Source organism: Hydra vulgaris, chromosome 15 (genome assembly GCF_038396675.1).
Source record: "Hydra vulgaris chromosome 15, alternate assembly HydraT2T_AEP".
In the NCBI taxonomy this organism is placed as follows: Eukaryota; Metazoa; Cnidaria; class Hydrozoa; order Anthoathecata; family Hydridae; genus Hydra; species Hydra vulgaris.
The window spans coordinates 45,376,049-45,402,500 of record NC_088934.1 but is presented as its reverse complement, the minus strand read 5'-3'; the positions used below and the strand labels follow the sequence as shown (position 1 = coordinate 45,402,500).

The window sequence follows — 26,452 nt, the reverse complement described above, 5'->3', positions numbered from 1 at the left end:
AACAATAAAAATAGTACTAACAATAATAAATACAATAACATAAAACAGTATAACCTATATACCTTCATATATGAATTTTAAAAAATCTGAACCTGAATCTGAAATCTATATAACCTATATTTACGAATATTACAAAAGCTGAAGAAATTTGGTGCCTTGTATAGCATGGTTTGGATGTATTTATCGCCCACCAAAATCAAAAGTTATTTATAATGCCAAAAAAACATGTTAAAATAAACACACAGATAGTGACATATCCAACCAAGCTGACAATGAAATAAACAAAAGTATACAAATAGCAAAAAATGGACTAAACAGTAAAATATACGCCGGTATACTCATATGTGATGATAGAATTGTTGACCTTATTAAAGATAATGGCATTCAAAATGTCATGGTTCCTACATTCATCCAAGCAAATAAAATGTCTAAAAATATACCTGATCTTGTCATAACTGAATCATCAGACCGAATCCAATACATAGATAATTTACCACCACTTGGATGGACTTTTCAAGGCCATTTAGTACTAAAATTTAATTTTAATTTATCGTGTAATAAAGATAAATATAATTATTTAACATTCAGGTGCAATCACCATAAAAGTGACTTTAATTCCATGATTAAATATTTTCAAAATGTTGATTGGTCAAAAGAGTTTAGTAACTTAAATATAAATGAAAGTTACAACTTATTGTTGAATCATTACAAATATATATCAAATATGATTGTACCAAAAATGATATGTAAAAACAAAAAGAAACCTAAGATAAATAAATAAAAAAAGATTATAACAAAAAAATCAATCTTCAAAAAGGAAATACAAAAAGGTAAAATCTTCTTTACAAATACAAAAAAGACTAACAATTAAAAATTTGAACATAGTTTAGCTTTCAATACAAAAAATCCAAAACGTTTGTTTACTTATGGTAATAGTTCACGCAAAATCAAACAAAGCATCAAATCAATTCAAAATAAATTTTGAGTTATAGGGACAGATGGCAGATTTATTGCTGACACATTTAATGATCAATTTTAATCAGTCATTAATAACTATTCAGTTAATAAAAACTTTCCACTACTTTTAGATTGTACAACTGAGCAATTATCAAGTTCTTTTCCAAAAGATGACATCAAAAGTAAATTAAAAATATAAACCCAAATAAAACACCTGGACCGGACAATGTCCATCCACTAATATTAAAACAATGTGCTGATGTATTAGCTGAACCTTTCACAATTTTATTTAACAAACCAGAAAGATCAATTCCTCATGTACAGCGTAATGCAAATGCTACTACATATTTAAGGTGATACTAGTGTGATACTAGTGAACCAAGTAAATATAGACCAGTTTCTCTTACATCTATTCCATGCAAATTAATAGAAAGCTTAGTAACCCATAGCATTATAAATTACCTCTCAAAACTAAATTTGTTGTCTCAATCTCAACATGGTTTTATAAAGAATAAAGCATGTGTTACAAAGTTATTAGAATCCAATGATTATATTACAAAATGCTTAGCTAAGAAAAATGCAGTAGATATGATATATCTGGGCTTTTCAAAAGCATTTGACACAATCTCTCATACCTTATTAATCCTCAAGCTGAAAGCTTATGGTATTATTCGAGACTTTCTTGATTGGATTATACTCTTTAAATACTCGAATACTCTTTATAATTTATATCAATGACTTGGCTGACAATATAAAATATGTCTGATTCTAAGTTAATAAATGAACTAAGAGTAAATAATATTCTTAGTAATACTATTGACATACAAACTGGTTTAAATAAAATCATGAAATGGACAAAAGTTTGGTTAATGAAGCTCAATCTAGAAAAATGTAAGATTATGCATATGGGAAAAAACAACCCACACACTAACTATTTACTTTAAGATCTTGGTATATATGTTTTAAGTAATGCTAAATATTTTCACCAAGTTATTCATGCTAGTAATAAAGTTAACAGAATGCTTAATATGCCAAAAAAAAAACTTTTGTATCAAGGACCAAGTTAAACAAAACATGTCAGACCTAATCTTGAATATGCAATCAATACTTGGTCTCCTTACACAATAAAAGATAAAAAAATTATTGAGAAAATACAAAAATGATCTACAAAAGTACAGACCATATGCAAACATCTTGGTTACACAGAGAGATGTATCTTGCTGCAAATTCAAAAACTTATGAATCATAGAATAAGAGGAGACTTAATTCAAAGGTTTAAAATCAATAAAGGTCTTGCTATCATTAATTTGCACACTAAATCTATTATTCGCCCAGCTCAATGTGGTAAAAGAGAACAGCTAGTACAAGAATTTAAAAAAAAAAATTTAGTTATAGAGAAAAACGGGGGCGATTACATAGAAAATATATAAATTTTTTTTTATTACATGTTACATGTTACAGTTTTATAACAATGCTACAAATGCCATAATATTCACTTCAGTATTTAGGATGATGAATATAAGAATATTTACTTGAAAATAAATGTATTTTAGTTATTTTTATGTTTTATTTTTAGAGTTTAATATTTTTATTTTATGAGTTTTAAATTTTTACTTATATTTTATGAGTTTTATATTTTTATTTTATTGAAAAATTTAGTTAAAGAGAAAAACTAAAAGGAGTGATTGCATAGAAGTTTATTGATTATTTTTATTGAGAAGAAACTTTTTTACATGGGTTATGAAGGCATTTCTATTTGTCATTTTGTAGAATATTTTTTTAGTTTCAACAGGAAGAGAGTTCCAACAGTGAACTGATTGATACTTGATTGACCTAATGCAATTATGTGTTTGTTTTAAAGGCATAGAGACTACAATAAGATACAGACCTAAGTTTATGACTATGAATAACATTTGTGAATATAAAAAAGAGCTTTTTTAAACATAATGCCCATAATATAACGTGCTAATATAACTTTTAATATAATTTTAAATATAATGCCCATTATGTATCATGCCAATAATATGCCCAGCTGCTTCAATAGCTCTAATGAAGCAGCTGGACTATTGTGTATTATTGTGTATTTTTGTGTACAGCTGTATTATTGTGGATAATTTCCAATACAAGTTCATAGTTTGATAAATAAAAGAGTTTGTCAAGTTTTAAAATTTTAGAAAGATTATATAGTATGTCAAAACTAAAACTATTAGATTGAAAGTGAATAGTTCTTAATAATTTATTTTGAAGATTTATAAGGGCTTTTTTTAATAAAAAGATGAACTTTGTCCCCATATCTGTCGGCCATAGTGTAGAAAGGAATTAAAAATAGCATGCAAAATATTCACAAGGGTTTTGTGATTCACAAAATGACTTTTTTTAGTAAGAATTCAATCTGCTCTACTTAGTTTGAAGCTAAATAGTTATGTTAAACTTGTTATAAGCTGAATAGGAAAGTTGTTTAAGGAAGAATATCCAAGAAAATCAGTAAAATAATTGAAAACCGAGTGTCAATGAAAAAAAACAATAACAAAAAAAAAACAATTTTTAATAGGAAACATATATAAATTATATTATAACAATTGCTCCTTTTTCAGATGCAAAGTGATCTCTAAATATACTGTATAATACAATACAGTGTATTGTAATTCTGTGAAAAACTATATTAAATTCTTTCTTAACCAATCAGCTAGCATAATGTACAACACTAATAACAGCATCAAAAAAAGTAATACCCTCACATTTTTAATTACCCTTAAAATACATTTTACCCTTAAAATACATTTTACCCTTAAAATAGTTACCCTTAAAATACATTTAATTAAATGCATTTATTTAATTGTAAAAATCCTTACTTTAAGAACGCTTGTTTTTGATCTGTCAATCACAGGAATTTTTTTGGGAGATAAATGATGACAAAGCTTTGAGCATTCTTTTCTGAAACTGTTGCTATAACTTTCATTGCTGTTTAAAGTAGGACTATAATGATGTCTGCATAAAAATAATAAAGCAAAGAAAAGAAAAAAAAAATAACTTATTTGACTATACTTGTTTTTATAAAAAGAATTTAACTATGTACATGTAAATTATTATATAAAAAGGCTTACATTTTTATAGTTCCGTGTACTTTAGGAAAATAATTTTTTAAAATTTTAGATTTGCTGTTCTTCATTTTCAAGAAACTTTAAATTGTTGATTATATTTTTTGAAAGTTTATGAGTGTTAAATTCTTCACTCTTAATTTGTAACCAAATAACTCAGTTACAAAAGACAAAGTTCATCGTAAATATAGGTATAGACAAAAACTTTTTATTTTTATCTTATTGCAAAGAACAATTTTTCGTAAAAGTAAATAAAAATAACTTGGGTTAAAATTTTTTTGGCGAAGAAAAGCGAATTTTAATATTTAATTTTAAAAATTCGCGCGATTAATTGTAAAACTAGCAGAAAGCAACGCGTAATACGGCTTACGGTCGCTCTGTTACAAAATTAATTTTAACGGCTGTTTTTCCCAATTTAAAGTTGCGAAAACTTAACTAATACCCTTTTAGAAAAACGCCTTCAATTTTTTTTTTTTTTTTTTTAATTATTTACCTCCCCAAGGCCGAGAGGGCCACTACAGTCGAGGAGGCTACTTTTCGTGGTTACAACCCTCTCTCAACTCCATAACTCCAAAACACGAATCTCGACAAACAAAGCCGCTGCGCGGAGAAACAAGTTGAGCGCGGTACTACCAGGAACGTGGTGGGGATCGAGCTCGAAACTTCTCGCTTATGAGGCGAGCGCTCTACCACTAACCACTACCGCATTGAATTGAAATTAAAAATATTAAACTATCTGTAAAATTAACATAAAAAGTATGAGGACGTAATATAATTTACCAATTATTTAACATTATTTGAGTAATTTACAACTTACATAGGTCGTATCAATGTAAGGCAGAACCATTTTCCTCGACATTCCTAAGTTCAACACAATACGTTTTTAGTTACTGACACAAAATAATAACACTTCATCATGCTTTAAATTGACGAAAAACTAAAACTAAATTCTTGTCTAATCGTTATTTATTGCGGTTCAACAGGAAACCACAATCAATTAAGTCTTAAATCCAAAAAAATCTTAAAATAGTTTTTTTACTATACTATCACATATATACTAACAAAATACTATCCCATTTTGCTAACAACAATGTTTTAAATTGGCTTTTAAAGGTTACGTTACGTTCATAGTTTTTAACTTGACATAATTTCATGTTTGTAAACCAAGCTGACCGCACCCGGGTCTTGTTAAGTCTGCTCAACACAGACCATTTTTTTTCATTTGTATGGCTTCTTAATTTCAATAGTTTTTAGTTAACGGCAATTTGCTATAATAATTTGCTGCTATTTACTAAAAATTCCTTTTGTTACTCGAAATTTAATTTTCTTAAATATTTTGACACTAATAAAAAGCCCCTCCCCTTTTTTGCTTTAATGGTGGTCAGGTGAATAGAGTTATTTTTATTAGGAGTAATTAAGTTTTTGATGAAGACCTTTTACCAAAATAATAAAATGTAAAACAATGACTTACATAACAAGAATTTTTTCTTTCTTTCCTCAAAAGTGTTGCGAATGCAAACTAAGCTAATTAATTAGTTAAACACGTTAATAAAATTTAAGTAACTCAATATTTGACAAATGCGCAATATTCTCCACCATGTTTTTAAAGGTTTTTAGTTTGTTTTAAGTTACGACCCCCCGTTTACAAAGATCCCATAAGATACGTACAACAAATTATTAGGCATAAAATAAAGAAAATATTTAAAAAATTGAACTAATTGCATATATTTATATCATTTTAACTAACAAAAATTTACAATAAAAGGAAACTAGGTATTTTTTTAATAAATCGTATAAATGCGTCATATCGTAAATCTAAAATAAAAAAGTAATGGATTTATGATATCATAATTACAAAAAAAAAAAAAAAGAACACCTTATAAAAACTGAAAATCGATTTACCTACTTATAGTAACCTGTTTTGATATTGCAGTTAATATAAACATTTATCAATAATTAACTATAAAATTTATTTCGAAATACAAAAGGAAAAACAATACTAAAAAAAGTTAAGATATAAACTGCATTTTTAGCAAAATGTTGTCTTGGCTTTTAGTAAATAAATAAAAGCAGTAAGTTCCAATAATGAAATTTACCGATTATTCATTTTTAACAATAGACACCAACGTAAAGGTAAGCCAAGCTGTCTTACAACACAAAACATCACAACAATAACACATAACAATAGCGCATAGCAAATTTGCACCCTTGATCCTAAAATCCAGTGAAAATAACAAACCAAATTGAAATATGAAAGGCAAAACTAAAAAAACCAATTTTAAGTTATATTTATCATTTTACTAAATATTAATAAAGTATATTTGTTTTTATATTCATTATTAGTTTTCCAATTAATTCAAATTTAGGATATTAAAGCAGCCTAGATTTAAAGATCAAAGTTGCATAATCTCTCATACACATTACGCTAAAATTAACAGACATTATTATGTATTTCCATAATAATTTAAAAAGGCTTGACAACACAACCTAGCTCAAAAGCAGTAACACCGCCTGGCACTAAATGCTGCCAAGTCACACCTTTGCTATAAGTACACCACCTGGCTGGCAAGGTTATCAATCTAGCTCAACATAATGCCAAGTCACACCACTTTGAAAACAGGGAAACAACATAATTCAAGCATATATACAACTATAAAAAAGTATTATTTTATAGAACACATATAAATACGTTTTATAACAATATTAAATGTCAGATATATTTATCAAAAACTATGAAAAAAAACATACAAAATGTGCTCACAACCTACAAACAGTAAATTTTTGAAATGAAAATCTTAATACTATAAATTAAAAACATTAGAAAATATAACATTATTTGTGTAACACTTTTCACCTACCATACCTTGAATGAGATGTTTATCAATTTTGAAAAACAAACTATTAAATGTTCTAGCTCTTGAACATGCAACATTTAGTTGACCATGAGAAAAACTCGGTTTTTTGAGATATACCCCAACTCTATCAAATGTTTGAACTTGACTTTTATTAATTGCCATTAAATAAGCCAATCTGACAGGAAACTGACGACGTTTCACAACAAAAGGTAAATTAGAATCTGATGGAGCCAACTAAATTCGAGGAACAAAAACCTGTTTACCACCAGAAACACCTGTCAGAACCTCTGCATCAATATAATTATTCAGAAGAACACAAACTTTCATTCGAGTACCATTAATAAAACCCAGCTTTGAGATCTAAATTTCTAAATAGCATAATTACACAACCAATTCTCAATTTTAAACAATGAGGTGGCATACCTTAAGGAAATAACTTGATTTGAGGTGGCATACCTGAAGGAAATAACTAAGAAATAAATAACTCTCCTCTTGAGTTTTTGAAGAGCTTAACAGCTGTTAAAAAACTCAACAGGAAAATTATTTCTTTCATTAAGGTCATCAGTATCAATTTGGTTAGCACTTAAATAAATTTTAACCAAACCCGGCAGACATTCAAGCACTTCTTCATTAATTGATAATAAATCAACATTAGTTGGTGTTAAAATCATGCGTTTAGAATAATCATTTTGTTGAGCATCTCCAAAAATTCTTTCAACAACTGATTCATTTTCTCTAACAACACACTGATTCGGTATTTCAATGCATCCTTTAAAAGGATCCTCCTCTTTGACAGGTATTGTTCCATCCCCAAGTTTTGGTAGCCATTGGGAAAATTCACCTTCCCCATCTTGTACTCTCATATTTTCAGTTAATGCAAACTTCTGCACCCATTGCAAAGAACATTTTATACATGATTCTACTATTTCAGCTAGTTGTACTCTTTTCACAACAGGCAGTAAAGGTTTTTCCACTACCAGCTGGTCCATCCATGAAAAACAATCTAGAATGTTGATTTTCTTCACTTGGTTGCTCATTCAGTTCAGCAAGGATAGTATTACATATATTTAATTGATTGAGATTAAGCAACACTCTTAATTGATTGGCTTTGTCAATAGATTGTTAAACATTTTCATCAAAATTTTTTAGATTTAAACCTATAAACTCATCAGTAACAGGCAGATTGTAATTAGCCAGCGCTTTGCCACTTTGAATAATGATCTTTTCAATTTGACGAAGAGTAGCTTGTTCAGCTATTAGAAGTGGGACTGAGCGGTGAATGAAATCTTTCATCATAACGGGTGATGCGGAAGTTATCGGACAAATCCTAATTTCATTATTTGAGCATAATAATTAGTTTTTGTGGTTTTACGCGTAGGCATAAACCTTCTATAAAATATAAACTTTATTATTTGAAACACAATTATTTAAAATGAGGTTAAATGCAGCTGAACGATAATCTTTTCGAAAGCGACTAAAAATGTTTTATGTAAATAAACCTAAAATAAAAAATCGTAAATCATTTTGAAAAAGAAATGATTTGCTTGAGGTACAATATATGATAACCTAAAAAGACTTGAAACTGTTCAATCGTTTTCTGATAGAAAGTGTCCTGGTCGCCCGACATCCTGGACTAGAGAAAAGAAAACCGAATTAACGAGACTTGTCAACAATCGAAAAGGGGTCAGTCAGAGAAAAATAGGTATTAAATTTGGTGTAAATCAATCGACAATTGGTCGTCAGATAAAAAAAATGAATATTAAATATAGAAAACATGAAAAGACTCCAAAATACACTATAGAACAACAAATAAAGGCAAAGAAAAGAAGCAGGAAACTAGTTAACCAACTCTATAACACAAAATCGCTTCTAGTTATCGATGACGAAAAACGCTTTTGTTTTGCAGGGGACAACATGCCTGGAAATTCTGGATACTACACAAACAACAAAAAGACATGCCCAGAAAGTGTTCGTTTTATAGGAAAAGAGAAATTTCTAAAAAAATGATTAATGTGGATAGCCATATCTGACCGTGGTATGTCCGAGCCATTGTTTCGCACTTCCAAGGCTGTTGCGATCAATTCATCAATCTATATTAATGAATGTTTCGAAAAACGACTTCTTCCATTTATTCAAAAGTATCTTGGAGACTTTAACTATTTATTTTGGCCAGATTTAGCAAGTTCTCATTATTCTAAAGATTCTCTAAATTGGATGGACCAATATGTCTATTACGTTGATAAAGAACCCAATCCCCCAAATGTGCCTCAAGCACGACCAGTTGAAATTTTTGGGCACATTTGGCACAGAAGGTTTACGAGGGAGATTGGCAAGCTTCAACAGAGCTTTGTTGATCGCATTAAACTAAACTACAAGAACAACTACAACAGAGCTTGGTTGATCGCATTAAACTAAAACTACAAGAAATTGATTTAAACTTTTTACAGTCGCATATGAAAGGCGTCAGAGCAAAATTGAGATCAATTGCAGATGGTGGTGTTTTTTCATATAAAAAATAATATATTTTTATTAAAAGATAAATGCTTTATTTATAAAAAATATAATAGTAGTTTGTTTTTTTATTTATAAATAAGTTATTGACGTTTTTATTTTGTGCGATAACTTCCGCATCACCCGTTAAAAGCGTTGTATGAATCTCAGAGATGTAAAGGATTGTCAGGTTTACAAAGGGTCAAAATTATTAAAAACAACTGTCTAATTTGCTTTGACATATGCGTTAAAACCGCCATAGAAAGAGTATTCTGCCAATCAACGTAGTCTTGCAACAAACCTTTTAAAACACATGCTTCACGAAACGAGAACAATACCATGAACAGTACGCACATCTTCCCTAGATGTTGCTCCTTTTGCCTGCAAAAGTAGCAGTGTTAGAAAAAATAATTCTCCAGTTGGATTAACTTTACACATTCTTACTACCACCTTATTACCACCCCTTTGTTTAACCTTTCATTTATAATGTTTATCATCAAATATAAAGGGATAAGGAATGTTTACGAATAGCAATGTGCTCTTTCATTTATAGTATTTAACTTAAACCATGCCTTTAGGTGCGTATCACGTTGAGCTGCACGATCTAGAGCCATTTGTTCTACTCCTTCTCTAAAATACACTAATTGATTTTCAGGTAGATGAACTTTAAGGCGTATAATAGTGTGTGACATATGACTTATTGGATACTCGAAAATTCGCCACAATGCTTCGGGTACACTAACATAACAACAATCTAAAAAAGTGTTTACTTCATCATGATTAATTTGTTCTATATCAAAATATTGGCACAGTTTTGACCCTTGTATATGTATTTGTACAAATATTTAGCAGCCTTAACAGACATGCAAACTTCAACATTAATGTGAGCTTGATATTTCTTTGATAAACATGAATTGTAAGGTACCACGCAGCGGTTATCTACATTATTACCTTTAATATTGATAACCAAATCATTATTACGACGTCTATAACGTGAATAGCCATTATGAACTGTTACTGTGTTAGCATTAATTTCTTTAGGATAGTTTTTGCTGCACACCCCATCTTTCATGCAGGGAGAATTTGGATTCAGTATGCAAAATGGCAAAACTACAACACGCTCTAGTCTAATATTTTGATCATTTCCAAGGTTGTTTACATGTTCGTGTAAGACATCATACTGCTCGCTTATCAGTTTGTTTTGGTTATTTCTGATGAAAGCAAGGTGCTGGCCTTCAATTTTAACATACCCATCAACAGCATATTGATAAACAGCTTTTCGCCATAAAAGAGTAAAGAAAAAAATTGTCTAAATGAAAGTTTATAATTGTAATACTGAGATAATGCAACATGATTTCTAACCAATGTAGCACGTTCAGGGTTGTGAACCAATTGATTATGCCAATCAGCATCACCCCTTGGAAAAATTAGAGGATAAATCATAGGACTTAAGTTGGCAGACATACTTGATATAGTTTTAAGAGTATGACCTCTTGGGTAAATAACAACTTCCCTGGAAGTTGTTATTTACCCAAGAGGTCATACTCTTAAAATAATATAATCTTATGACTTTAAAAATATATATATAGGAGAGGTTTGAAAAAAAATTAACATAGCAAATAATATTTTTAAAAATTATTAAAAATCTTCAATTCTAATAATAAACATACTGCTAACACAGAAAAATTAATTAGTATTTGTTAGTGTTGTTACGACTGTCTGACGACTAAATCGATTTTCTAAAATTGACTAATGTATTTTTAAAATCAACTAACTTGACTAAAAGTATGAAAATAAACTTTTTTTTTTGTTATATGAAACATCATATCATTTAAATATAAAAAATAAAAATGTTATATTTAAATGATATGATCTTAAAAATAATCATATTTCAAATATATAAAAATAATCATATTTCAAATTTATTTTTTGAAATATGAGAATAAACTATTTTTTTGAAATAAATTGTCATAAAAATAATAAAGTAGTTTATTTTTGCTTTCTATTTTTTAACATCATATTATTAAAATGTTAATGGAGCAAAGCAATATGAGAGAACGGCCGCTCTCACAACTGGACAATACATTTCCAGACCCCAATTGTTCAGGGACTGCCTTAAATACTTAATAAACATCAAAGTATTTACAATCATATTTACAATGTGATTTTATAGATGATATTGAATAAGAATTTGGAGCTTTACAACTTAAATTTTCTACAGGACCCCGAGCCAATTTGAAGCGGCCCTTAATAAAAGTATTTATGAAAATCAAAAGCATCGAATAAACAAAAGAAAAAAAAACTAATGAAATAAATACGCGATATTTTACTAAGGTATAATTTTTTTGTTTTTTTATTGTTTTAACTATTAAGGTTCTCCCAGAAGTCCTTACGGACTTATTACAGTGCACCGGGAAGAGCATAAATAATGCTAACATGCTATGAATTAGATAAAACTAGTGAATGGCTATTTTATGAAGTATGACATCTCTAATTATAAATATTACTTTTTTTTTTTTAGTCTCTTAAAGAATAAATAAAAAATAAGTAATAAATATAATAAGAGATGTCATACTTCATAAAATAGCCATTCACAATTTGCACTAATACTATGTTCAATAATGAGAAAATTTCAGCAAGATCTATTATGGTAATATTTTACGTTTGCTGACCAACACTTATAAGGGTTTGTTGTCCAATTTAATTGAACGGTTTCATGCAAAAGCTAATATTATTTGCAATGGAAATTATTCTTTCACCTCTTCATATGTGTGCATTTTTTCGGAGAAATTAGTTTGATTGTTTTCATTTACATTTCTTTTTTTTAGGAAGTAGAGATGAATCATCAACCGGTGCTACTAGCAGAGGCGAGTTTAGGGGAGAAGGAAGGAGGGGAGCTGTTCCCCTCCCCTCAAAAGAAGTTGATTTTCAAGTTATAGTCAGTTTTTTTACGAATTATTTTAAGTTTATATGTTTTAAGTTCAGGTTGTAGTGAAGATCTACACCTTTTCAAGATGTATTTGAGAACTTGAAAGTTGTAATTGAGAAACGTAAGATGTAATTGAGAAGATGAAAGTTGTAATTAAGAAACGTAAGATCTAATTTAGAAGATGAAAGTTGTAATTGAGAAATGCATTTACAAATAACACAACGATCTTTTAATCCAATTAATGTATTGCTGGTGCATACAAATGCTAAATTTGATATTATTAACTTATTAAAATGCATGTTCAAGAAGATCTTTTATAATGACCTTTAAGCTTACATTTTGAATTCGCAGTTACAAGTAATGTATTCTCATTTACATATTACAATTTCTTAATTACATCTTTTGCTTTTCAAATTAAATATTGCAATTTCTTATTTACATGTTGTGTTTCTTAATTACATATTGCAACTTCTAGATTACATATTGTCTTTTTCAATTACATCTTACTTTTCTTAATTATAACTTTCAAGTTCTCAATTACATCTTGAAAAGGTGTAGTATGACCAATGCAAATTTACTAAAGTTAACTAAAGTTAACCCCTTGAAAGAACAAAACGGCAGGGGTTATTTTATTAAGAATTTGAACCTTAAATAGCTAGATAAGCACTTTTGTCTTTAATCTAACGAATGTTTCCCCTAGCATGCGCAACAAAGCATCTTTTTACATTTATCTTCTAACATTTATCTTTCAAAACTTAACAGCAGATTTAATAAACCTAGGATGACAACATTTTATTACTCCAAACACAGAGTCTTAAAGTGCACTGAAACCCAACTGGAAATCTAACTGACCAAACAACTCGCCCTCATTGGGCAATAGTCCAATCTTTATATGCATTGCATCAGTGAAGCCTAAGAATAATGTTGACCTTTAATAGAAGAAGCTTTCTGAATGACCATTAGGAATATAAATTCTTTCACTCACGTAAACAGCAAATTATTTAATTGCAATTTACTGTTAAACGAGAGACTAAATGTTCTAGAGAAAGCTAAAGTTGTACCTTCTACGTCTATATCGTGGGCTAGTGTTGTTTATGGAAATACACCCCCGAAAAGGTCAACCGAAAAACTTTATTTAATGAACGCTGTTGTTGCCTATGCAAAAGAAAGAGAAAAACGGGAAAGTAACGTTGTATTGTTTGATATCGAAGCCTCTAAAGAAGCAGATTTATCAAGCGCTAGAGAAGATGATAAAAATTCTATTCTCCACATGATGAACTCTATTAATGCAAAAATCGAAATTAAAAATAAAATAAAATTAAAATCAAAATCCGACAAAGAATCACCTTTTGTTATTGTTCTTAACAACCGAAAGTAAAGAAATTCTATTTTAAAAGCTGCAAAAAGTTTAAAAAATTCAACCGAGTTTAATAAAGTGTTTATCAATCCCAATTTTACTGTGGCTGAGCGATACAAAGAAAAGTTGATACGCCAGGAGTGCAAACAAAAAAGTTCAGAAAATTCGGAACCCTTACTTTTTTTATTATGGCATACGAAACGAAAAAGTCATAAAAATTAACAAATAGCAATCTTTTTATAATTACAAAAACCAAAAAGATATCAGTCACGGCTTATTAACTTCTTCGGTTATTCCGAAGTCATTGCAAAAAAATAAATCCTCAAGCATTAGTAAACAACGTATTATTGCTGTAAACAACAAAAGTATTAACAAGGTTATCAATTCAAAGCGTAGACTTTATAAACTCAAGTAATCACTTATTTACAAATTCTTTCAACAATTTTACAGTTTATCTTTTTAACGCAAGAAGCCTTGCCAACAAACTTAACGATTTTTTTTTATACGTTGAGTCAAACAAACCTGCCTTAATTTGTGTTTGTTAAACTTTTTTCAATGATAAACTCTCGAACTGTCCAAAATATTATTCCATTTATTGTAAGGACGGATACAAATTGGCGGTGATGTAGCTATATACTGCAGAAATAACATTAAATCTGCTATAGTAAGTATTACTCAAACTGACCTAGATATTGACATCATTTGCTTTGATTTAATTTTTAGGTCTAGTAAACTCCGCTTAATTACTTGTTACCGTCCACCGTCCTATTCTCTTGATGATTATATCTATCTTGAATCAATAATTTTGATAATTAGCAATCTCTATGAACCTGTTCCTCAATTAGTTATTGTTGGAGATTTCAACTTACCGAAAATTGATTGGGTTAATTACGTTTCGCCAAATGTGAAATGTCATAATGTTTTTTTAACTTTAGTTAATAGTCTTGGTATGCACCAATATGTACTGGAGCCCACTCGATAAAATATTATTCTTAATCTTGTTCTTTCAAATATCATTTCCCTATTAAAAAGAATTTCTGTTGAGTGTTCATTTAGTACGAGCGACCATAACTCAGTCCTTATTCATATAAACACCTTTGATTATTATCAGCCCGATACAAACTCTGAATCTTTTTACAATTTTAATAATACAGATGTAATTGGTTTTACATCTCATTTATCAAAAAAAAATTGGGACTTCGATTTTTCTTTTGTTTTTACGACTGAAGATTATTGGAACATCTTTTCTGATCATCTTCGTAAAGGTATTGATCGTTTTGATCCATTCAGAACAATATACCATAAGAATAATACCATAAGAAATACCATAATACCATAACTACCATAAAAAAAAAAGTCGTTCTTATCCAAAGCATATTTATAAAATGCTAATTTGCAACTCATTTTTATTAAAAAGATCGATCACTAAGACCATCTTGCACAAAAGGTCGATCACTAAGACCATCTTGCACAAAAGGTCGATCAATAAGACCATCTTGCACAAAAGGTCGATCAATAAGACCATCTTGCACAAAAGGTCGATCAATAAGACCATCTTGCACAAAAGGTCGATCAATAAGACCATCTTGCACAAAAAGGCATTTATCCAATATGAATCAAAATGTAAAAAAACCATATCCAGGCACCACAAAAATGTGGAACTAAAACTGGTCAAAGAAAATAACTCAAATAAGTTTTTTAGTGACGTAAATAAAAGTCTAAACAGCCCCAAAAAAATATATCCTCTAAAAACCAATAGCAACTTTACTACTAGCAATGTTGAAATCGTGGAAGTGCTTAACAAACACTTTGGATGTGTTTTTATGGTAGATGACGGAAATTTGCCTAAAATAAATACTTTTGTTAGTGAACATATTAAGATGAATTGTGTAGACTTTTCAGCAAAAATAGTTCATCAAAAACTAAAAAAATCTTAACCTAACACATCATTTGGACCTGACGGTATACCAAATATACTTTTAAAACAATTAGCACATATAATATGTATTCCGCTTTCATATTTATTTGAATCAAGTTTTTCGTCAAGCTCGTTACCAAAACAGTGGCTTCAAGCTTCGGTTTCGCCTATTTTAAAAAAAGGATCTACTTCAGATGCCAACAGTTATAGACCTATATCCCTCACATGTACTAGCTTCCGAGTAATGGAAAGTATTGTTAGTTCATGTATCGCTGATTATCTTAATATAATTAATCTAATAACATCTAATCAACACGGCTTTTTATCTAAAAGAACAACGTGCACAAATCTTCTAGAGTCAACTAATGACTGAAATAAAGCTTTAGACAGCAATTTAATTACTGACGTGGTGTATATTGATTTTCAAAAAGCATTTGACTCTCTACCTCATCCAAAACTTTTGAAAAAACTTGCAATGTACGGCATAATAGATAACCTGCTTCATTGGATAACAGCACTTCTTTCCAACAGATATCAAAGAGTTCTGGTTGGAAATTCACTATCCAATCCGACCAGCATTATTAGTGGAGTTTCACAGGGATGCGTTTTGGGTCCAACGTTATTCTTGTTATATATTAATGATCTACCCTCTATAGTAAAAGATCTTAATTGCTCTCTAATGTTATATGCTGACGATATCAAACTATATAGTTCATTTAAGGATGCCGATTACAGTCACGATCTTGCTGTTGCCATTTATAAAGTTCATCTCTGGTCAAAAAAATAGCAGTTAAAAGTAGCCAATAATAAGTGCTTTACTCATAGAATAGCGCCTACTTCATTTTGTAAAGATATAAATTACAACTATCAATTAGGAGATCATAATTTAACCTGGTCTACAAACCCAAAAGATCTTGGTGTGACCATGAATTCTCATTTAAATTACAATAATCATATTTCAAATATCGTCTGCGCATCAACATTAGAAGATATCTAATCCTTAAGTGTTTTAAAAGTCGAGGTCCACGTGTTATCGTGTTAAAGGCCTACACTACCTATATAAGACCGATCTTAGAATATTGCTCTCCGGTTTGGTCGCCATACTGCACTGAAATGAATAAAACAGTGGAAAGAGTACAAAGACGTTATACCAAGAGAATTGCTAACCTAAATAACTTTTCATATTTAAATAGACTTAGAATTCTTGGTTTGAAACTACTAGAAATTCTTCGCCTTAAGCAAGACTTGATTACATGTTACAAAATTCTGAACAAGTTAATTTGCTTAAATAAATCAAGTTTCTTTTTAAATAACAACTATATTCACACTCGGGAACATAATTTCAAATTACACAAACTAAAATGTAAACTCGATGTTACACTTTCTTACTCAGGGTTGTTAATACGTGGAACAACTTGCCGTCTAACGTCGTGAACGCCAAAAATATTTAGAGCTTCAAAATTAAAATTAATTCTATCGACTTTGAAAAATACTGTTCCGGCTCATAGTTTTTGTTTTATAACTGTGGTCTTATATATAATTCCAATATTTATATTTTGTAAAATATCTCGCATATGTGTTATGTGATTGTAGGGCACGTTGTCAGAGTCCTTCACATTTTATGGACCTGCGTGTCCTTTAGAACATGTATCACTGTTCTAATAAATTTTAATCTAACCTAATCTAATCTAATCTAAGTTGAAAAATAATGTTTAGCAATAATATTGATTGAAGACGGATTCAAAAATACCTCTAAAGTTACCCCTACCCGAATTATAAGGGCAATGTATTCGAAAAAAAATTTTTTTGCTATCTTTTATTAAATTAAAATTCATTGAAAGGTTTTAACTTTCATTGAATAATCTTTTATTCTTTTTTACTTAATTTCTTATATGTATTATTGCAGTATTTATCATTTTTTTTCACCTAGGTCTTTGAAATTGACTGCAATTTGAATGTTATGCAATCTGATTGTAATTTTTTCATAAATTTTTAAAAGTTTGCTGAGTAATAGAGGATTAAAAAAAGCTTGTCGGCATAAATTTCCAGTATTACTAGTTCCTGATCCGCCACCTCTTGGTTCATCAACTCTCTCAATCATGAATAACTTTTTTTCCTCAATAACTATTGATCTTTTAAAACCTTTTTTATTTTCTAAGTTTTTATTTTAATTTTATATGAAATATCATAAATAAATTATAAAAGCCTAATGTAAGGATTGCACTATTATTATTATTATTATTATTATTTATTTTGTCATTTTACACATTTTACAATATTATCTATAAATTTAAACAAATATATATAATTGCAAGCTGACGTCAAAGTAGAAGTTAAGTGTCTTATCATCAAGCCCCTTCGTGAAATACATTAAAAATACAATAAAGTTCTACATCTTCTAATATTATATAAAAGAGTGAAATTAATAAGTTTGAAAAAGGTTAAAAAAGAATTTAAATTTAAAAAATAAATAAAAAAATAAATAAAGTTAAAGAAAAAGAACAAAAAAAAAAATTGAAAAAGTTGAAAAAATTTATTAAAAATAACATATAAAAAATTACAAATCAGTAAAAATACATTAAAAATAAAAAATACAAAATTATTTCCTATTTTTTAAAAAATGAGAGAATGTACGTAATGTTTAAAGTTAGTAAGTTTTTTTATAGTTCTTTTAATTGATTCGTCAAGAACCGAATTCCACAAGCGCACAGTGGGTCAGATATCGAAAAAACCGGTCAAAATATGAAAACGTTGAATGATTTGCCTGAAATTTCATGGCAAATATGTTTTGAGGTTACTTATTAAGATTTTGAGTTACTAATTAAGATTTGGCTAAAAAAAGAGAGAAAACAAATGGCGGATCCAATATGGTGGGCATATTTGTTAAAAAATTGTTTAAATTGTTCATAAATGGGTTTTAAGGGTTCTTTCAGACCATAAATTAAAAACTTGACAAAAAAAAAAATTAAAAAATTAAAAAACAAAATGGTGGATCCAATGTGTCCATAAATGCTAAAAAATGGATCAAATGATGGAAGATGGTGTTAAATATAGAAAAAAAACATTCTGCTTCAGTTACAATCATTTTGGTTCTTTTTAATCTTTATCTGTCTCTTTGTTGAAATCTTCATTATATTCAAAGTCTGTTTCCTCGGCATCTGCGTCAGAGTCTTGATTATCTTCTGCTACAGGAACTAAGAGGGCAACAGCCTCTGGCAACAAAGCCCTCAATTTTTTTGGTGTTGATTTTCGTAGAGATAAAATGTAGGGGTCTTTGGTTGCCAACAATCTTCTGAACACGTCTTCCATAGTCTTAGCTCTTGAAAACGTTTAAGAAAAACCCAAACGATATTGCTTTATTAACTTATTGGTTGATTCTTGAGCATCCTTGGGCAGTTGACCAATGGGTAAAATGGCCGAAGAAATAATGTCTGGTCCGTGGATCAGCAATCTATGTACTGATATTGGCATGTTGTACCAGGGATATTCTTTGATAAAGTGTCTTGCAGTTGCTAAGACGTAACCTCGAAACTTTTCAACGTCAATTTCATGTCCACTCGAAATTGTTTCCAAAATTATATGAAAACGGTGGATTATTTCTTCGGAAACACCAATTATCAAGGATGACGTTTGAGTGCTTTCAAAGAAACGTCGACCGGTGTTTCTGTCGTTCGTGCTGCCCAACCCTTGCTTTGGCATGTCGACTAAAATTTCTAATTTTTGAAAGCTTTTTGAATGCTAGCTTTCGTTGTTGCTTTTTCCTGCTTTTTTTTCTTTACGCGCTTCTTTATCTTCTTCTTTACGCGCTTCTTTATCTTCTTCTTTACGCGCTTCTTCATCTTCTTCTTCACGCGCTTCTTTATCTTCTTCTTTACGCGCTTCTTTATCTTCTTCTTTACGCGCTTCTTTATCTTCTTCTTTACGCGCTTCTTTATCTTCTTCTTTACGCGCTTCTTTATCTTCTTCTTTACGCGCTTGCAATTTTTTCGTATTTTTTTTGTATCCTAAATGAATACAGCATTCAAAACATCGAATCCAGGCGTGTAGAGTTGACAGTTTGTACTGTAGATAATCAGTGGTTACCGGTCTTTTCAAAACTTTATCAATGTTATTAAATTGCTTGAAAGTTGCTGGCAGAGATCACACCGTTGCGCAGATTTTGTGTTGGTGATAGCATTGCATACTTTACCATCTAACATGGTCATACTTAAACTGTATTGAATGAAAACATTTTTCATATGAATGGTGGTTTTTAATAGTTGGAGTTTTTCGATCTGTTTGTCAAAATGCGTTTTCTCATTTAAAATAGTTTTCTTGGTTTCCATTGTAAATTGCAGTTTCAGAGGTCTGCAAAAGAGGGTTGAAGTTGGCTTTGGATTACTCCATAAGAGATTTTCTTCTTTCTTTTCTTGATTTACACCTATAAGTTTCAATGGAACAAGCGAAGTAAAAAATAAATTTGTATCTGATATATTCGGATCTTCAAAAGTCATTTTATAAATGCTTTGTCCAGATGTTCCATCAAAGCCCCACTTACAAATCAAAATCATATTCAATATTTCTAAATCACTCTTATATATAATATTGTCTTAGTTCATCAGTGAAACACATTGAACGGTGTGGTTTAATAAAGCTTGCAGCTGTACCTCAGCTGAACCTATCAGATAAAGTTTCGAAATTTCCGGTGGGCCGACCTGTTGATTTATTTACAGTTACACGTTTTGCATCAATCTGAAAATTTACTGAAGTTTTTAACCAGTTTTCGTTCTTTTTAAAAAAGTAATCTTGTCATTGAGCTGCTTCCTTATATTTGCTTTTAAACTTTGTCATTAAAACAGAAATAGTAGGTCTCATGTCGTCGGGAATTGAAATGCATATCCAATCTTTTCTGTCAATGAATTTTCCAAATGTTCTTTGATCACTTGCAAATCGTTTGCAAAATATTCTTTTGTTATAGTGATCTCTTTCCTCGAAAGTTCATACTCGGCAACCGGTGGATCTGATAAACCTGAATTTAAAAAATCTATGTTATACTTATTTAAAATTTATTTACTCATTATTTAGTTAAGTTTTTAACTTTTTATTATAATAAAATATATAGTTGTATTTATACCGTCATTGTAATGAGTTCTATCCATTTCCAAATCGTTTGCAAAATATTCCTTTGTAATAATTCTTATCTCGAAAGTCCGTAAACGGCAACCAAATTTTAAACAAACTTATTTATTTTGAAATAATAATATTTAATAAAAATGTATAATGTATTATACAGGAATTTAAATGAATTCTATCCATATATCGTCAATAAAAAGAATATGACTTAATGATTTAAATTACTGTATTAATTACATATAAATTACTGTATTAATGCATTTTTATTACTGTATAAATAAATATAAATTACTATATAAATACTTTTAATACAATATAAATGCAATTTTTATTTTAATTATCAATTTATGCATTATTTATGTATGTATTTATTTATTTATTAATTTATTTATTAAATAATTAAAAGCGTTAAAAAACATCTGCACAGAGTATGTACAATGTTTGTGTTTTCATTTATATGTAATTTTTTCTTAATTTAATTATAAAGTCAGTAACTTTTTAATGAAAAATATTTTTTAATACTAATTATGTCATTAAAAAAATAACCAATTATTCAGTTTAAAATATCAAACAAGAAAAAAAAATGAAACTTAAACAAATAATATTTTATTATTACAAGTTTTCAAAAGACGCTTTTCCATTAATATCTTACCCCAATTGATTATACTAATACTTTAAATATTATTAAACATAAATAATTATTGTTATATTCAGGTTTTATTCAGCGATGAATCTACCTTTCAAACTTTAGAAGACAAAACCACATTTGTCCGCCGCAGACCTCGAGAATAACACAAGTTAGAATGTATCGTAAATACGGTAAAGCACTCAGCATCTATAATTTGCTCATGCATATCAAGCAGGGGTACCGGTCAACTTTACATAGTACAAGGGACAATGAAGCAAGATCAGTACAAGAATGTCCTACAGACCACCCTGATTCCACAGATACGAGAGTGGTTTCCTAATGGAGAAAAAAAGATCCAGAAGTTAAAGCATTGACCTCAAAGTGCATAAACAGTATGCCCAGGCGTGTCAAAGCTCTTATAGAGTCAAAAGGACTCACCACCAAGTATTAAGTTTCTTAATATGCTTTGTATGTAATAATATATAGATTATATAACAAAAAAATTAAGTTGCGATTGCTTGTATTGCATTTTAGACACAAAAAAGACAAAAAGCTAAAAATTGAGTTTGAGTCTAATAATATGAGCAGGTACTGTATATTTAATTCGTATACGTGTAGAGCATTTATTTCTTTGAGAAACGGCTCAGCACTTTTGTATCTATCTGCGCCCAAAACTAATCGCTTTTGTTTTGTCAAAACTTACTTGCTTTTGTTTTGTATAAATAATTTTTAGGAAAGATGAATGATTGTTTGCCCAGGCAATATTAGAATAGTTAATATCTGTAGTTAGATTTTATCGAGTCATCACCGCTTTTGTATATTGGAGTTATTTTTGCTAATTTTAGTTGGTCAGGAAAAATGCCGTTTTTAGGGAAAGATTTTATAATTTAAAAAAAGGTTTCTCTATAATATCTGAGACCGCTTTTACAACATCATGGTTAAATTCATCCAGACCCGTACTTTTATTTGTTTTCAGCTTATTAATCGCTAGTCTTGGTGAAGTTTTATCATGTTATTAATCTCAGAGTATTAGATTCTGTAGACCAGCATGATTGGTCTACAGAATCTAATACTCTGAGATTGTTACTCTGCTCTGATTATGCTGTTCCATAAAAGTTGTTTGAATCTGAATGTGCACATAGTCAAAGAGGTGAAGTTCCTGTGACTAATAGATCCGAGTCTTGAAGGATATTTTGATTGGATTTATTAAAACGTTGATGATATTTTGAGCCACTTAATGCTCCGTCCATACCCCAACTACTAATTAGTATTAATTCATCATAGTCTTTTTTTTATCATCCAAATGTTTTACAATTCCTTTTTAAGTATTTTTACAAGCCTCTTGGATGTGTGATCCATAAGGCCCTGCAGTTTAACTTTAGCCTTTGTTTCAGTAACTTCAATGGATGTTTTTAAAAGTAAGCAGTCGTTTCTTATTTCGGAAATTGCTTTATAAGATGGAAACCTGCAACTCTAAAATCTTGTGCTTCTTCATGAGTATTTTCATAAACAATTTTTAATAGTTTGTTATCCAAGAAGTATGAAAAAGCTTCTTCAGACGTCGTTTTCTCTTGCAACGAGGTTGGCTGAGTGTAAATAATAATTGTGTTGCCTCTTTGTAACGACACTTAGTAATTCGACTAAATTAAATTCGCATTTATTAAACACTGTTCTTTGTCCAACAAGGTATATTTTTTCGACGGGTTCCGTTTTGAAATCAAATGATATATTTGATACCAATCATCAATGATATTGATCATATGAGTACTCTAATTTTTCACCAAATATAGAATTTGATTCTTACATAATTCCTACCACAGATTTAAATCAAGTTGATTTTAGATTACTTGAAACTGATAATGATCTTGTTTTATCAGTTAATACAAAAATTAAATTAATTGTTTCAAGTGCCGATGTTATTCATTGTTGAACTGTCCCTTCTTTACGCGTAAAAGTAGATGTTATCCCAGGTCGTTTGAATTAATTAAATTTTATTATTAACAGACCTGGTAAATTTAGAGAATAATGTTAATAAGCTTAATGAAATAATAGTTTTATAATCACTGTCGTGAATATTAATAAAATTGTTTTTACTTTGTTGCGGGTTGTTAATAAAGCTTTAATAAATTAGTCTTAAAGAATAAAAGGCTGTGATAAATACAGCACTAACACTAATTCAAACAGAGAAAGATAAAAAATTTGAAAACAGTGCTACTTCAACAAATAAATCTTTAGAATAAAATCCAGATAAAAACGGTAATCCTAGTAGTGCTACGGATCCTATGATTATGAAAATAAATATTAAAGGTAGAAAATCTTTTAAAGCACCATATTTTCTTATGTCTTGTTCATCATTTATAGCATGGATAATAGATCCTGCACTAAGGAATAATAATGCTTTAAAAAATCCATGATTTATTAAATGAAATAAGCTTAGATCATAAAACGAAAATCCACAAATCATTATCATATAACCTAATTGACTACAAGTAGAATACGCTATTACTTTTTTTAAGTAATTTTGAACCATTCCTATAGTTGCTGAGAAAAAAGATGTTAAACTTCCTACAATAATTATTAAGATTATTATAGTAGATGAAAGCTCAAATACGGGTGACATTCTAATAATTAAAAATACCCCAGCCGTAACCATTCTACTTGCATGAATTAAAGCCGAAACTGGGGTAGGTCCTTCCTTTGCATCAGGTAATCACATATGAAAACCTAATTGAGCAGATTTTTCTATTACGGCTATTAAAATGAAAAATAATGGAACATAAAGAATAGAAATATCATTAGTAATAGAAGTTATAAATATATCATTAAACTCAAATGATCCGGTAAAAGTTCATAAATATATTATTCCAATTAATAATCCAATATCTCCTAATTTATTTATAATCATTGTTTTTATTGCTGATTTATTAGCTTGTATTTTAGTATATCAAAAATTAATTAATAAATATGAACATAATCCAACCCCCTCTCATCCTATAAAAAGTTGAATTAAGTTTGAACTCGATATCAATACTATTATAAAAAAAGTAAATAACGGGTGATGCGGGAGTTATCGGACAAATCCTAATTTCATTATTTGAGCATAATAATTAGTTTTTGTGGTTTTATGCGTAGGCATAAACGTTCTATAAAATATAAACTTTATTATTTGAAACACAATTATTTAAAATGAGGTTAAATGCAGCTGAACGAGAATCTTTTCGAAAGCGACTAAAAATGTTTTTTGTAAATAAACCTAATATTAAAAAAAAAAAAAAAATCGTTAATCATTTTCAAAAGGAAGGATTTGCTCGAAGTACAATATATGATAACCTAAAAAGACTTGAAACTGTTCAATCGTTTTCTAATAGAAAGCACCTTGGTCGCCCGACATCCTGGGCTAGAGAAAAGAAAGCCGAATTAACGAGACTTGTCAAAAATCGAAAAGGGGACAGTCAGAGAAAAATAGGTATTAAATTCGGTGTAAATCAATCGACAATTGGTCGTCACTTAAAAAAAATGAATATTAAATATAGAAAACGTGAAAAGACTCCAAAATGCACTATAGAACAATAAATAAAGGCAAAGAAAAGAAGCAGGAAATTAGTTAACCAACTCTATAACACAAAATCGCTTCTAGTCATCGATGACGAAAAATACTTTTGTTTTGCAGGGGACAACATGCCTGGAAATTCTGGATACTACACAAACAACAAAAAGACATGCCCAGAAAGTGTTCGTTTGATTAATGTGGATAGCCATATCTGACCGTGGTATGTCCGAGCCATTGTTTCGCACTTCCAAGGCTGTAGCAATCAATTCATCAATCTACATAAATAAATGTTTAGAAAAACAACTTCTTCCATTTCTAAAGATTCTCTAAATTGGATGGACCAATATGTCTATTACGTTGATAAAGAATCTAATCCCCAAATGTGCCTCAAGCACGACCAATTGAAAATTTTTGGGGACATTTGGCACTGAAGTTTACGAGGGATATTGGCAAGCTTCAACAAAGCAAGTTTGATTGATCGCATTAAACTAAAACTACAAGAAATTGGTTTAAACTTTTTACAGTCGCATATGAAAGGCGTCAGAGCAAAACTGAGATCAATTGCAGATGGTGGTGTTTTTTCATATAAAAAAAAAAAAAAAAATTTTTTTAAAAGATAAATGCTTTATTTTAAAAAAATATAATGGTAGTTTGTTTTTTTATTTATAAATAAGTTATTGACGTTTTTATTTTGTCCGATAACTTCCGCATCACCCGTTATGAATCTTGACAAATGAGGATCATTTTCCATATAAGAATAAGAGAATAAATGAACAAAAAATGAAACAGTAATAATTAAAACTAGCATATTAATGGTTATCAAATCAAATTTTAGATTGAATAATCCTAAATTAAATCAATTTGATAAATTGTAGTATAAAAAATTATTGTTAAAATTAATCTCATAGAAAACAATTCAAGAGTTTATAAGTGTTATAATGATAATAATAATCTAAGAGATTAATTTAGCGCCTTTATAACCAAAAAATCTACCAAATAATCCACATAATATACTATTGAATAAAGGTAAAAAAATTATAATTAAAATCATGTTATAAATTTAGTTTATAAGTGTAAAAAGAAATAATTAAATTAGGATTTAATAAATAAAATAATGTATAATATAAGATAAAACCTAAATAAATAAATTTTGAATATAAATTATTTTTATTTAGAGAAAAAATATTATTTCAAGGGAAGAAAAAATTACTATTTTCGAATAAAAGTATTTTTACTATTCTTAGATAATAACCTACTCCAATACAGGTGATTAATAAACATAAACATCCTGCTATAATATAATTATAATTTATTAAAGTAGAAATAAGAATGAATTTATTTAAGAATCCTAAAAAAGGGGGAATTCCTGCTATGGAGAAAGTTATAACAACTAAAACAATTGTTAAAATCTTATTATTCATTAAGTACCTGCTTAGTTCTATAATAAAGTCTATATTTTTCTTGTATAATATTAATATCATAATTATAAATAAGTTGTAAATAAATAAATAAAAAGATATAAAAAACAAATTTCAATGCCTATTATATTATTTAAGCT

General features: G+C 29.0%; 3 protein-coding genes and 1 pseudogene across 5 annotated transcripts in view; all 4 read right to left on the bottom strand.

The window, feature by feature from the left end:
• Positions 1-4,390, bottom strand: part of LOC105847758 (uncharacterized) — a 44,742-nt gene extending 40,352 nt beyond the window's left edge. The window contains exons 1-2 of one of the 3 annotated variants that reach the window (XM_065819874.1): positions 4,062-4,390; positions 3,810-3,945 (exon numbers count right to left, since the gene is read on the bottom strand). In XM_065819874.1, coding sequence (XP_065675946.1) covers positions 3,810-3,945; positions 4,062-4,126 — 201 coding nt within the window. In that variant the 5' untranslated portion in view covers positions 4,127-4,390. Of the gene's footprint in view, positions 1-440; positions 530-3,809; positions 3,946-4,061 lie in introns of those variants that run through there. The other 2 variants (XM_065819875.1, XM_065819876.1) reach the window with 2 other exon arrangements.
• A 2,466-nt stretch (positions 4,391-6,856) lies between these two features.
• Positions 6,857-8,203, bottom strand: LOC136091997 (uncharacterized). Its single transcript, XM_065819716.1, has 5 exons — positions 8,068-8,203; positions 7,510-7,913; positions 7,367-7,426; positions 7,196-7,270; positions 6,857-7,144 (listed from the first exon to the last, which is right to left on the bottom strand). The coding sequence occupies exons 1-5, from the start codon at positions 8,201-8,203 to the stop codon at positions 6,857-6,859; spliced, it is 963 nt and encodes a 320-aa protein (XP_065675788.1).
• Positions 8,204-19,342: 11,139 nt separating this feature from the next.
• Positions 19,343-20,097, bottom strand: LOC136091996 (unconventional myosin-VI-like). The gene is made up of 2 exons (XM_065819715.1): positions 19,794-20,097; positions 19,343-19,608 (listed from the first exon to the last, which is right to left on the bottom strand). The coding sequence occupies exons 1-2, from the start codon at positions 20,095-20,097 to the stop codon at positions 19,343-19,345; spliced, it is 570 nt and encodes a 189-aa protein (XP_065675787.1).
• A 3,231-nt stretch (positions 20,098-23,328) lies between these two features.
• LOC136091995 (NADH-ubiquinone oxidoreductase chain 5-like) lies at positions 23,329-25,945 on the bottom strand (annotated as a pseudogene).
• Between the last annotated feature and the right edge of the window lie 507 nt (positions 25,946-26,452).